The 12,451-nt window shown below is 44.4% G+C and overlaps 1 protein-coding gene and 1 pseudogene across 2 annotated transcripts; both read right to left on the reverse strand.

Annotated features, from left to right (window-relative positions):
- Positions 1 to 2,735: 2,735 nt before the first annotated feature.
- On the reverse strand, positions 2,736 to 5,922 carry LOC117759764 (complement factor H-related protein 3-like). Of its 2 annotated transcripts, none has more exons than XM_034582115.1 (5): positions 5,732 to 5,922; positions 5,437 to 5,631; positions 4,943 to 5,125; positions 4,210 to 4,389; positions 2,736 to 3,077 (listed from the first exon to the last, which is right to left on the reverse strand). In XM_034582115.1, exons 1-5 carry the CDS (start codon positions 5,799 to 5,801, stop codon positions 2,887 to 2,889), a joined length of 819 nt encoding a protein of 272 aa, XP_034438006.1. In that variant the 5' UTR covers positions 5,802 to 5,922; the 3' UTR covers positions 2,736 to 2,886. The 2 variants fall into 2 exon arrangements, with proteins under 2 accessions (XP_034438006.1, XP_034438005.1); XM_034582114.1 differs by lacking the exon at positions 4,210 to 4,389 and adding an exon at positions 3,523 to 3,702 and having other exon boundaries at positions 5,732 to 5,917.
- Positions 5,923 to 6,862: 940 nt separating this feature from the next.
- LOC117760588 lies at positions 6,863 to 7,852 on the reverse strand (annotated as a pseudogene).
- Positions 7,853 to 12,451: the final 4,599 nt, after the last annotated feature.

Here is a 12,451-nt window from a genome sequence, read left to right on the forward strand (position 1 = left end):
CATTGATGACCTTGGCTGATTTGGTGAGAGCCTGAGGTCTAGCTGAGGATCTGTCTAGTGTGGAGTTGAGCACACAGTTAAAATCGCCTCCTATTATCAAGTTGTAATTGTTATGGGCAGGTATGGCAGAAAAGAGTTTAGTAAAAAAGTTGTGGTCATCAAAATTTGGGGCATAAACATTGACAAGAATTACAGGAAGATAGAATAACTGACCAATGACAATGACGTATCTCCCATTGGTGTCGGCAATCACCTCTTCTGCTTGAAATGCAATATCTTTATGTATAAGGATTGCGGCCCCTCTGGCTTTAACGTTAAACTGTGAGTGGTACAGTTGTCCAACCCATCTTCTTTTAAGGTAACTGACAGCATCAGTTTTTAAATGAGTTTCCTGTATAAATGCAATATCCGCCTTTAGCTGCTGGAGATAGGATACTATTTTCTGTCTTTTCACTGGGTTATTTAGTCCTTTTGCATTAAGTGAGACACACTGTATGGAACGACACTGAGTGTTAACTCTGGATGTCATTTTGTCTAGCACAGGAAATGAGGTTTGAGATCAATTGAGAGTTGTGGGAAGCCATAGTGAAGTGAGATGATGGCGAGGGGTGAGGGTAATGCACAGAGAGGAGGGAGAGGGGGGAAATAAAAAATACAAATGAAAGAGAAAAAATAAATAAATAAAATAAAATAAAAAGGCTGGGCTGAAAAACTTGCTTTAGCAAAAAGCACAAAGAACACGTGCTACCTATGCTTAAACTCTACACTTTGTACTCTGTTATTACAGAAAATATGTTTTTCATTAAAAGGGTATGTGCACAACGCAAAGTCACTTGGAATAACACCTTTTAAGAGTATCAGGAACAGTAACAGTAAGAGGCACAGTTTGCGGGTGGCGTGTGCCACCCTTTCTAGATTTTGAAAGATAAAATAGCCTAACTATGAAGATATAGTATAGAATAGTCTATTTAGCCTCTTAAAAAATGTAGTACAACATAGGAAGGGAGAAAAAGCGTTTTTCAAGCATCTGTACATAAAACGAAGTTAAACGACCAGAATTAAGTCACATTAACATAGTAGACAACCAAACTTGGCATATAACTAGAGCATTTTCTTAACTTTTTTTTAAATCCAACAGGGCTTTTTATGCATCACATAGCAGTCAAGGTAAGAAGAAGAACGACCATTTATAATGAAAGTTGACTAATATGAAGTCTTATGGAGTAAGCTACGGTCAGAGTTCGTATAATAAGATGCATCTGGAGTTAGCTTACTCACCCACGCTATGTTTCAGCCTGCGTGGAATTATCCCAGCCCTATTTGCCTGTACGTCTTTCCACAAACAAGACAGCTTCGTCGGGTGAGAGAAAAATATGCTTCTCCTGTCTGTCCTTGTCGGTAACCTGGAGCTTGGCAGGGAACAGCATCCTGTAGTTGAATCCCGCATTTTTAAGTTGCGACTTCACTGGGATGAATGCAGCTCTCTTCCTGGAGACTTCAGCGCTGAAGTCCGGGAAAAAGTGAATTTGTGATCCGCGGAAAGAAACGGAGGTGTCCTCTCTTGCTAGCTTCAGAATGCGTTCCTTGGTCTGGAAGTGGTGAATTCGCACGATGAGGGGACGTGGTCTGGAGTCAGCTGGATTCTTCCTGACCATGGCGATCCGATGAGCCCTGTCAGCGATCGTTGGGGTAGGGAAAGCCTCCACACCAAATGTTTCTCTCAGTAATGTGTCAATGAATGAAGTGGGATGCAGTCCTTCAACTTTTTCAGGCAGTCCTATTATGCGAATATTGTTTCGCCTGGATCGGTTTTCTAGGTCATCCAGTTTAGCTTTCAGCTCATCGTTGTCTTTTGAGAGCGCTGCACAAGAGGATTCAAGTCTCTCAAGTCTTGTGTGCATGTCGTTGTGCGAGGTTTCCAACTGTTGAATGGTTTCGTGGTGTTGGTCGATAATAGCTCTCTCAGCCGACAGTTGAGTAGAAAGTTTTGCTATAATGCGTTCCTCCATGGACGTTAGCAATCTCTCCATATCTGGCAGGGTTAGCAGGTTGCTAGCCTCAGAGTCCGGTTGTTCCGCTAGCTTATCTGAGTCGGCTTGTTTTGTCTCTTTATCTTGTTGGTCTGCCGTTTGGCCTGTTTTTCTATTCGTCTTTTTCATACTCTCAGCTAAAGTCAGCGTTAGCACCAATAGATGAATGGAATTAAACGGATTAAAAAAGGATTTTGACCGAATGTGAACAGAGTATTCCCGGTTTGCAACCTACTTCGCCATGCGTCAAACCGGAAGTCAGAATAGATATAATGATAATAAACTGTAGAGTCAAAGCATGTAGTTCAATAATGTAGCAAACATTTTCTTTGACTAAGCAAGTTAAACCACTACAGTTTAGTAGGCGCGGCGCTTCAGAGCCCGGTGTAAACCCGGCGTCAGTGTACCATAATCTGGATGCCAGATTGGCAGGCTGCAGAAAACATACCAATGAATATCGGCCAATGTTATCGGTGAAAGTCAAGTTTATTGCCGATACGCCGATAGCAGTAAACGAGGCGAATATCGGCCGCTACCGATATACGGCCGATACATCGGTGCACCACTACCCTCCATACTGTTATCCCTCCTTCCTTGTTTTTAACTTTCAAAATAAACCGAGGATCAGAGAAACAGATGATAACAGTTAAATGTGCAGTTAATTGTTTGTTTTCTTCCTCTCAGTGCAATAAAAAGTCAAAGTGGAATACTACAACACACTTTCTTGTCATTTTGAGCCAGAACAGTTTTTATTAAAATGACACACAGCACGATGACATACATCAGTTCCAGTAGTTATGACCGGACCGATTCACGACCCCTCAGTGTTTATCACATCCATTGGACTGGAAATCCTTTATTGGCACGAGGGCAGGTGCACCACGCCGTCCACGCACATAGGACGCATCCCCAGGGAGCCGACAGGTCTTCCTCTGGTGCAGCTGAACTCGATCACATCACCGTGGGTTGAATACAGTTTATCCTTTCGGCCGTATCTGAACCTAATGTTACGTCCCCTCATAGCTTCTTCGTCCACAGTGCAGGGTCCTGAAACAGATCAAACACATCAGACTCCAAATACATATATATATATATATACACACAATATATATATATAACCACTGCTGGACTCAGTTCAAGAAAATAAATTAGAGTGGGAAACTCAAATCCACTGACCCTCATGTAATCAGCAACATTTTCTATCACAATACTCAACATATAGAGCGTAAATTATATATCAGATTATATATCCTTCATTCCAAGCATAATATTATGACTTTTTCTTTTTTATTATGACTTTATTCTCATTACTTTACATTTTCATTCCTGGAACAAAAATATGACGTTTTTATTTTTTGTAATATTATGACTTAACTTCAGTTTGTCTGTGTTTTGAGTTCACTGCCTCTCCCGTAGATTTGCTATGCAGCAGTCATCCAAACACTGGAAATTAAAACTAGTGCTACCTGTAAAAGATGTGGTTGTGACTTACTGAGGCATATTATCTCTCCGGTCCATTCACCGTTGTTGCACGTTTTGAAGGGTCCTCCCTGCATGGTGTAGTAATTCTGACAGATGTATTCAACCCTTTCATTGTGTCTGTAGCTGAACTTCATAGAGTTCTTGGTGTCTCCATTTGCAAGAGGCGGTGGTTGCTCACAATCCAGAGGAGCTGAGGGAGTGTGGCACATGACAGAGAGAACACGTTTGGTTGTTACACTTTTAATATTAAGACATTTTACAACTGTCTTTGAGGCAATAAAAGCAACTACTGGCAGCTACTGCCCTCGATTGAATGAATTCTGTGGGAGATGCTGCAGAGAAAGTAGAAAATTCCTGGATCAGCCCAACTGTTCTGATCCACACCAAAATTTTCCTTTCACCAAGTTACGCACAAAATCTGTTCAGTAGTTTTTGCGTAATCCTGCAAACTAACTCAACAGGGAAACAACACGAAAACATGATCTCCTTAGTGGAAGTAATGATTAAGATCACGTTTGAGATCTGTCTCACAAATAAACATCTGGGTTAACTTTGACGTAACAAACCACTGGATCCTGACAGAGATCCTCACCTCCACATGTTGGAAAGTGATCACTCCACCGTCCATTTGCCAAACATTGGAACACACTGGAAATTAAAACTAGTGCTACCTGTAAAAGATGTGGTTGTGACTTACTGAGGCATATTATCTCTCCGGTCCATTCACCGTTGTTGCACGTTTTGAAGGGTCCTCCCTGCATGGTGTAGTAATTCTGACAGATGTATTCAACCCTTTCATCGTGTCTGTAGCTGAACTTCATAGAGTTCTTGGTGTCTCCATTTTCAAGAGGCGGTGGTTGCTCACAAGCCAGAGGAGCTGAGGGAGTGTGGCACATGACAGAGAGAACGTGTTGGTTGTTACACTTTTAATATTAAGACATTTTACAACAAAAAAGAAAAAAATCAAGATTCATGAAAATGGTGCGGTTTCCAGTCTTTATGCTAAGCTAAGCTAACTGTAACTCACTGTAACTTAAAGAGCAGACGTGAGATTTGTTCTTCTGAACTAATTCTTATCAAGAAGTTGAACTCAAATGTCAAACTATTCCTTCGAGATTGATTTCTAAGTCCAATCATTCTTAACCAGTTCTGTGATCTGTTAAGTTTATAGCTGTTATCTTTTCACTCTCTTTGCACTTTAGCCTTAAATTGACAACCAAGAAAAACCATCACAGCATCTGCAGCAAACTGGAGATTCTTGGTTTCGGCTCCAGAAAGAAAATAATTCAACACGCTGTGTTGTGACTGCCGACTCTAACTGGATGATCTCTCACTGGTTCCTGTGGGGTGTTACGGTTTCCACACGGCGGCCAGCAGGTGGTTACCGGTGGATTAGTCGTGGCTCATGCATGTGTGCGTTTCTCTCTCACCGTTACATGTCGGAGCTTCTCCGCTCCACTCTCCGTTTTCATTACAGTAGATCTCTTGTGATCCACTCAGGATCTCCGAGTTGGACTTGCAGCTGAATCGAACAACGTTGCCAACGTTTGCTTCCTCCGGGTCCCCGATCACCTGCACGTTGTTGCTCACGTGGATCACTGGGCACTGTTGGGCTGGAAGGGAAAACACGATAGAGAAATACATCGGATGAGTGGAAAACCTTTGAAATGGAGGTAAGCGGTGCACTACGGATAAATATTTCCAAAGGGGCTACACAGAAAAATAAACAGTAAGATCACATGACCACATGACCTCGCTTGAAAAAATACGAATGAGAGAGAAAATCAGCTCATGAGAAAAATTCCTTTCATGTATGAAACGTACTCTAAATTCAGCGATAACTGGACATTATAATTTAAACCCAACACTGTAAATCAAACAGAATAAACTGAAATACTTAGTTTGGCAAAAGTTTATAACTTACGTTTACATTTCGTGCCTCTCGACTGCCATTTACCCTCGATACAGAACAGTAGGAAAAAACCACTGTAACCAGTACTGCAGCTCACTCTTATTTGTCTCCCGGCGACGTAACTGGCCTCCAGACCAGTTGTGTCGAAATTGGAATCAAACAAGGGCCCATTTAGAAAATCTTGAAGTGTACAATCTGGGAGAGGTTCTATAGAGAGAAATACATAGTTGTACAATTTCTGTGTTCAGCATCGATAAAATCAAGGAATTACTTGAATAATCAATAATCAAGAAATCCTTGGTCTTACCTTGACTTTTGACGAAGGTCAGCGTGTGCATCCAGAAAAATAGGACACAGCTTCTGGTTATTACGTGCATTTTATCCTCATTACCCTGAACTGCCAAACAGAAGAAGAAACTGGAGACTGCAACACTATAATACACAGAAGGAACTGTGCAAAAAGAGGCTGCTCAATGATTTACACAAGTCTGATCCTGCCTCCAAATATAAACTCAGGCTCACAGGGGAAAAGAAAATAGAGGAAACACACACACACACACACACACACACACACACACACACACACACACACACACACACACACACACACACACACACCAGGATATGTTCCTAATAATATGGCTCTGTACATATACAGCATACGATTTATATTGTAGAATGTTTTAAATGAGTCAGAAATTCACTAAAGGAAAAAAATAACATGATTGATTAACTAAAAGTAATTCTATTTGTCGTAATCTTTCTTGTTTAACATCTAGTTTAAAAAAATAATTCCTGTAAAAGTTTGTTTTCTCTTCCCTGTGAATCATTAGCTTGAATCAATTGAGTAAACAAAATACACTGCATTTGATCAAGTCAGCTCAGACTCGCAACGCTCGATGAAAAGTACGATCGTTCTGTCAGAAAATCAGAAAATAAACTTCATTTCCTCAGATTCAGTTTATACAAATGTGTTGTTGGCCTTGTGTCGGTGGAAACATCTGCCAAAAAACTGAGAGGGACAAATATTGCAGCTGCTGCCTCAGTTTGGACAGTTCAGCACAGTTAAGCAATGCAGGACTCTCCTTCATTTCTCAATGCGTCTTTATGTTATTCATCTGTTGGACAGAAGCTGTTTGTACAACTAACGCAAGTTATGACTATAACTATGGATCTATGAGACTGAACGATGACCGTCACCACGGTCTTTACCTTGAATGATGTCCTCATCTCCCTATCCTTGAGACCATATATCAACAATGTCACGTGAGTGACCTTAGGGGGCTGCGCTCGCCGCCCATAAAGCTCCCCGGTGAGCGCGGCCGCCTCCTCCTTGTCTGAACGCCTCAGCCTGTTCTGAGTGACAAGAGAGGGTGACGGTCATCGTTCGGTCTCATAGATCCATAGTTATAACTTACGATCTATTTTACGATCTAACTTACGATCTATTCTCAGGGTTGCGAAGAACAGAGGACTCCACTGCCTCACATCCTCGCCCAGCAGCTGAGAGCAGCACCGCGGAAGCTAGTGGTGTGGGGGAAGCCACGTTGATCCTGTAGAACCTAGAGAACGTGCAGGGAGCACTCCATGTTTCTGCTGCACAGATTTCTGAAAGAGGGACCCCCTTCAAAGCAGCCCAGGAAGTGGCCACACTCCTGGTGGAATGAGCTACCAAGGAATCTGGGAATTCTTGAGATAGTGCATCTACGCCTAGAGGACCTCCCTGGCCTTTCAGAGAGAACCACATCCTGCAGTGGGTTGTCTCTGCTGATGCGAATAGATCGGCCCGAGCCATGCCAAACCGACTCCATAAGAGGGATACAACTTCTGGATGAAGCCTCCACTCTCCTGGGAGAGGACCAGTCCTGGACAGGAGGTCTGCTGCTCGATTTACAATCCCTGGGATAAAGATTGCTTTGAGTGAAGCCAGATGCTGAAAGGCCCAAAACAGATGTTTCTGTGCCACCTGGAGGCAACGCAGGGACTTTGTGCCTCCCTGGTGATTTATATGATACACAGTTGAAGAACTGTCTGTTCTTATCAAGACATGCCTGCCCTGAATGGAGGAAAGGAGAGCCTTCAGAGCAAGGTGAACCGCTCTCAACTCCAGAACATTGATGTGTTCGCCACCCCAAGGGGGTATCCACGAACCGCGCACCATCCTACCTTCCCAGACTGCTCCCCAACCTGTGACGGAAGCATCTGTCGTCACCACTGTCCTCCTCGATGGAATGTTCCCGAGGGGGACTCATTGGAGCAGGAGCACCCGGTCTGCCCATGGGCGTAAGGCTTGGAGACATGCACGTGTCACACGAAGTTTCACGTGTCTGTCCAGCTTCGGGTCGCGCTTGAAGGCATTCAGCCACCTCTGCATTGGCCGGGCCCTGAGGAGGCCCAGAGGAACAACAGATGCTGCGGCTGAAATCATCCCCAGCATCCTCTGAAAGTTGATAAATTCTAGCTGCCTGCCGAGACGGAATCATTCCAGGAAGGCTAGAATCCTCCTCACCCTCTGAGAGGTGAGGGATGCAGACATCGTAAGTGTCATGGTGTGTGAGGCAGTTGGACCCAGACGCAGAGTTTAAACTTAAAAAGTGTAATTTTAATACAAACGAGTCTTTAACGGACAACACAACTGGGAGCACAAAGGGAGAAAACACAGGAAGCTTACACAGGGGATTCAGAGGTGCAGAGGCTCAGGAGACACGGGATACCGAAATACAGGGAGAGCAGGGCAGGAGATCTGGACAGGAGATTAGGACGGGTAGACACGAGTACACAACTACATACGACAATAGACAACGATCCGACAAGGACAAAGGGGAGCACAGAGACTTATATACACACACAGGGAAGGCAGAGGCAATTGGACACAGGTGGACTGGTGCAGACAATCACAGACAGGAAGTGAAGAAAGAAAACACAAGCAACAGAGACTACAAAATAAAACAGGAAACAGAACACGGAGTGTGAAAACATGAAACAGGAGGAGATACTAAATAAACTGAAAACACCTTGGAAATGGTGGAAACTAAGCACTGGAAAATACCAAACCCTGACAGTAAGGGAATTCAAACAAAGTCCCAGAAAAGTCACCTGCTACCTTGGCTCGAGGTTGCTTTTTGCATTTACCTTGAAACCCAAGGACCGTACATGCGAGATCACCCTCTGGGTATCCTCTACAACTTGGCCAAGAGATGGAGCACAAATCAGCCAGTCGTCCAGGTAGGGAAGGATTTTTATTCCTGACATCTGGAGAGGAGACAAGGCAGCCCCAACCACTCTGGTGAACACCCGTGGTGAGAGGGAAAGGCCAAATGGCAGGACCTTGAACTAATAGGCTTGCCCCTGGAATGCAAACCGAAGAAAGGGTCTGTGGTTTGGACAGATGGGCACATGGAAGTACGCGTCTTCCAGGTCTATCGAGGTGAACCACTCCCCTTTTTCGATAGATTCTAAGATCTGACCCGTGGTCAGCATCTTGAAAGGAAGTACCTTTATGAAGGCGTTTAATCGCCTTAGGTCCAAGATGGGACGTATTCCGCCATCTTTTTTCGGCACGAGGAAATACGTGGAGTAGAAGCCAGTGAGCTGTTCGTCTGGATCTACTATCATAATTGCATCGTTCTCCAGAAGGGTTAAAATTCAGGATTTGAGCCTGGACTGGGTCCCTGACCATCGTCATGCGGAGCCTGGAGTAAGGGGGGGGGGGGGGCGAAACTGAATTCTGTACCCCTTTGATACTGTAGCAAGCACCCATGGGTCTGACAGTTTCTTCCCAGCTGCCCAGGCATAGCTGAGAATGAAATTCGGCGGGTGTCCCCCCACCCCTAGGCAGTACCGCCCTGAGGTCCTGAACCTCTGGGGGGGGCGCTTCCACTGGGGTGCATCCCTAGCCGAAAAACGGGGATGGGACCCACGTCGACGTTGTGAAGGCTGTTTGGAGTCACCAGAGGCTGTGAATCCTGTAGCCTGTCGCCTGCCATACACCCATGGCTCCTTACGAGCCCAGGATGATGATTGGTGGGGAGGCTGGGAGCCCCTAAGTTTATACCTGGTAGTCACAGCCCCTCTGAACGTGCGCTGTACAGACTCTCTGGTACGCCGAGACTGTTCAGCCTTATCTAACACACCCTGGGAGTCAGGATGAAAAACGTGTGCTGGCACGACTGGCATATTGGTCAGTTCTTTCCTGATATTCTCGGGAAGAGTTGTCTGTGCCAACCAGATCTGCCTCCGTGACATCATGGCAGATGACATAGCTGCACCAATGTCCCTTGTAAGTTGGGAATGAGTGACAAGGGCAGAGTCTATCAGGCTCATGGTGTCCTGGTCCTCTGGGTTGGCTGTTCTCCTAAGAGCTGCCAATAAAATGGTGAGTGCATTGCCCGAACGGGCTGCTCGTGTGGCTGTAGGGCATTCACGGTGGCCATCACCGGCAATAACGACACAAATGTGAGGACATTTGTGTCACTTTTGTGAATTAAGAATGAATAAATAAATAAATAGATAAACAATAGCGCCCAGCAGCTACAGATAGCTGATAAAGGGGATCTAATAAACAGGCTGATCACAGCTGGCCACTATCACATAAAACAAAGGAAGGGGTGAAATAAATGTAATTCACCTGAAAATGCCCACTGTATGCCTGCAATGGCAGAAAAAAAGGGGGGGGTGGAGAGAGACAGTCCAGCCACTGCGAACAGGGCTTAAGGGAAACAAAATTAGCACCTAACAAAAGGTGATAACTAAGAACCAACTGTATTTTATACAGGGAACACAGGTAAACAGCGTGATTTAGTGATCATGCTTCCAAACTTTTCTACTCACTCCTGTTAGAGAAAAAACTCTGTATGGAAAAAAACAGCGTGAGATGAACAACACTTACCTGAAGGTGCAAACAAGAGTAGTTAGTACCAGGTGCAGCGAATTAAGCTGCCTGAAACAAAGAGCAGAGTTTAACACATGCAGTGTAACCCTCTGCCTCGCTATTAGAAAAGGGGGAAACCACATACAATCCTCAGGGACACAAGGCGCCTGCACAAAAGTGGCGGATTGATAAAAGTGGAGTCCCAAAATATATCACTTACCTGCCGGTCTCGGATGAGGCGAGTGAAGCAAAGAGGAGGCGGCCGCGCTCACCGGGGAGCTTTATGGGCGGCGAGCCCAGCCCCCTAAGGTCACTCACGTGACATTGTTGATATATGGTCTCGAGGATAGGGAGATGAGGACATCATTCAAAGTAAAGACCGTGGTGACGGTTTGAGTGAGGTCGAAATAGATCTAACTAAAGCAAGTACCCCTGACTAGTCAACTGAAGGACACAGCTGTGGAGGAGTTGCTCAGCAGTGACCCCTTGAGGTTCTGCATAGACATTGCTCCACAGAGACAAAACAGAATAGATATAATGATAATAAACTGTAGAGTCAAAGAATGTAGTTCAATAATGTAACAAATGTTTTCTTTGACTAAGCAAGTTAAACCACTACAGTTTAGTCTTTACCGTTGTATTTCCATATGCAGCTGAATATAATCTTCGACACTGATGAAGAAATAATTCCCAGTTAGAAGAAGCTAATGTTTCTTGAATCTGGTTGATGGAGTCAATCGTTGGAGCAGAGAGACCGGCGGCGAATGCACGGAGCAGACGTCAAGACAGATGGCGCCGAATATTCAGATGATGCGAAATTACAGACGAGCCGGATGCAGCCAACACTCGGATGTGTTCGGTTCTCTGGAAAAAACAGAGTTCGTTTGAATGCAGTTATAGAAACTATGTGGTAAATGTTGGGTTTATTCATCATTGCACTGGTTCCTCTGAATGAAATGACAGGATGATATTTATAAGAATAGAATAGAAGATATTTATCTGGGCAGAAATTTGGCTGCAAAGCAAAACACACGTTGTGATAAAATGGGTTTAAAGACTGATCATTAATTCAGATATACATTCACACATAGATACATACTACTAGTAACATAGATGAAAATACAAATAAATTGAGTTTATAGATGTAAACATCTGAGGAAAAAATGTACAAAGTAATAATGTCTCCAAGGTTGATTGAACAAGGGTTTATATCACCAACAAACACAAACTTATCCCATCTTTTTGAGATACGACACTTTTGCCTAAAGATCAATGATAAAAATTTTAAGCAAAACTATGCAACTTAAAACAGCAGCTTGATTAAAGTGAGTTTGATGTTTGAGTGAGTGTGAACATGCAGAATGTTTCAAAGAAGCCATTAAAATACGCAGAGTTCTGAACAGAGTTTGGTGGATTTGTTACAGCAGTAGCTCCTCGGGATCAGGAAGCAGAGGATCATGGGTAATATCAGTTTGTGTGGGACTACGCAGTCAGAGCCATTGATTCCTGTAAGTTTCTGTCTGTTGTGTGTCTTTAATCATTTTGCTGTGTTGTGGTGTGTTTGTGTTATTATTTCTGTTTTCAAACATGGACATTTTAACCCTTGTGCTGTTCCTGGGTCGGATTGACCCAGAGTGTGTGTGTGTGTGTGTGTGTGTGTGTGTGTGTGCGCGTGCGCGTGGATGAGTGCGTGCGTGTGATCATACGCAAGCCCTGGCCGGTTAGGGTTAGGGTGACCCAAGGATTGTCATTATCCAATTCTCCTGGGGTAATTGAGACCAATGGATTGTCATTCTCGATTGTCATGGGAGGGGTCATTTAGACCCCCAGAGAGGGCGCTGTGGTGCTCTGTGGGGTCATTTAGACCCACACCTGATTCCAATTGAAATCAAGGGGGGGTACATTAGACCCACATATAAGTCTCAGTGTGCCACTCTCTCACGGACCATGGCACGATGTCGCGTCAGCAGCGTTTCACCAGAGAACAGGTTCTCCAACAGCTATTCTCCCAGCAACCATCCTCTGAACCCGAAGAGGACGCGAAAGAGCCAGACCGAGAAGCGGACGGACAAGGAGATGGAGAAGCAGACCGAGAAGCAGACAGAAAAGCAAACCGAGAAGAAGACAGAGAGGACGGAGACGGAGACGACGGCGACG

This window comes from Hippoglossus hippoglossus, chromosome 4, assembly GCF_009819705.1.
Source record: "Hippoglossus hippoglossus isolate fHipHip1 chromosome 4, fHipHip1.pri, whole genome shotgun sequence".
Taxonomy (NCBI): Eukaryota; Metazoa; Chordata; class Actinopteri; order Pleuronectiformes; family Pleuronectidae; genus Hippoglossus; species Hippoglossus hippoglossus.

What these genes read in the sequence shown, in the direction of transcription:
- LOC117759764 (XM_034582115.1), bottom strand. Translation starts at nt 5,801, where the DNA reads ATGCACGTAATAACCAGAAGCTGTGTCCTATTTTTCTGGATGCACACG. An exon ending in GAGAGGCACGAAATGTAAAC is followed by an intron (nt 5,126 to 5,436) that starts GTAAGTTATAAA and finishes TTTCCCTTCCAG; the next exon opens with CCCAACAGTGCCCAGTGATC. An exon ending in CGGAGAGATAATATGCCTCA is followed by an intron (nt 3,078 to 4,209) that starts GTAAGTCACAAC and finishes GATCTGTTTCAG; the next exon opens with GACCCTGCACTGTGGACGAA.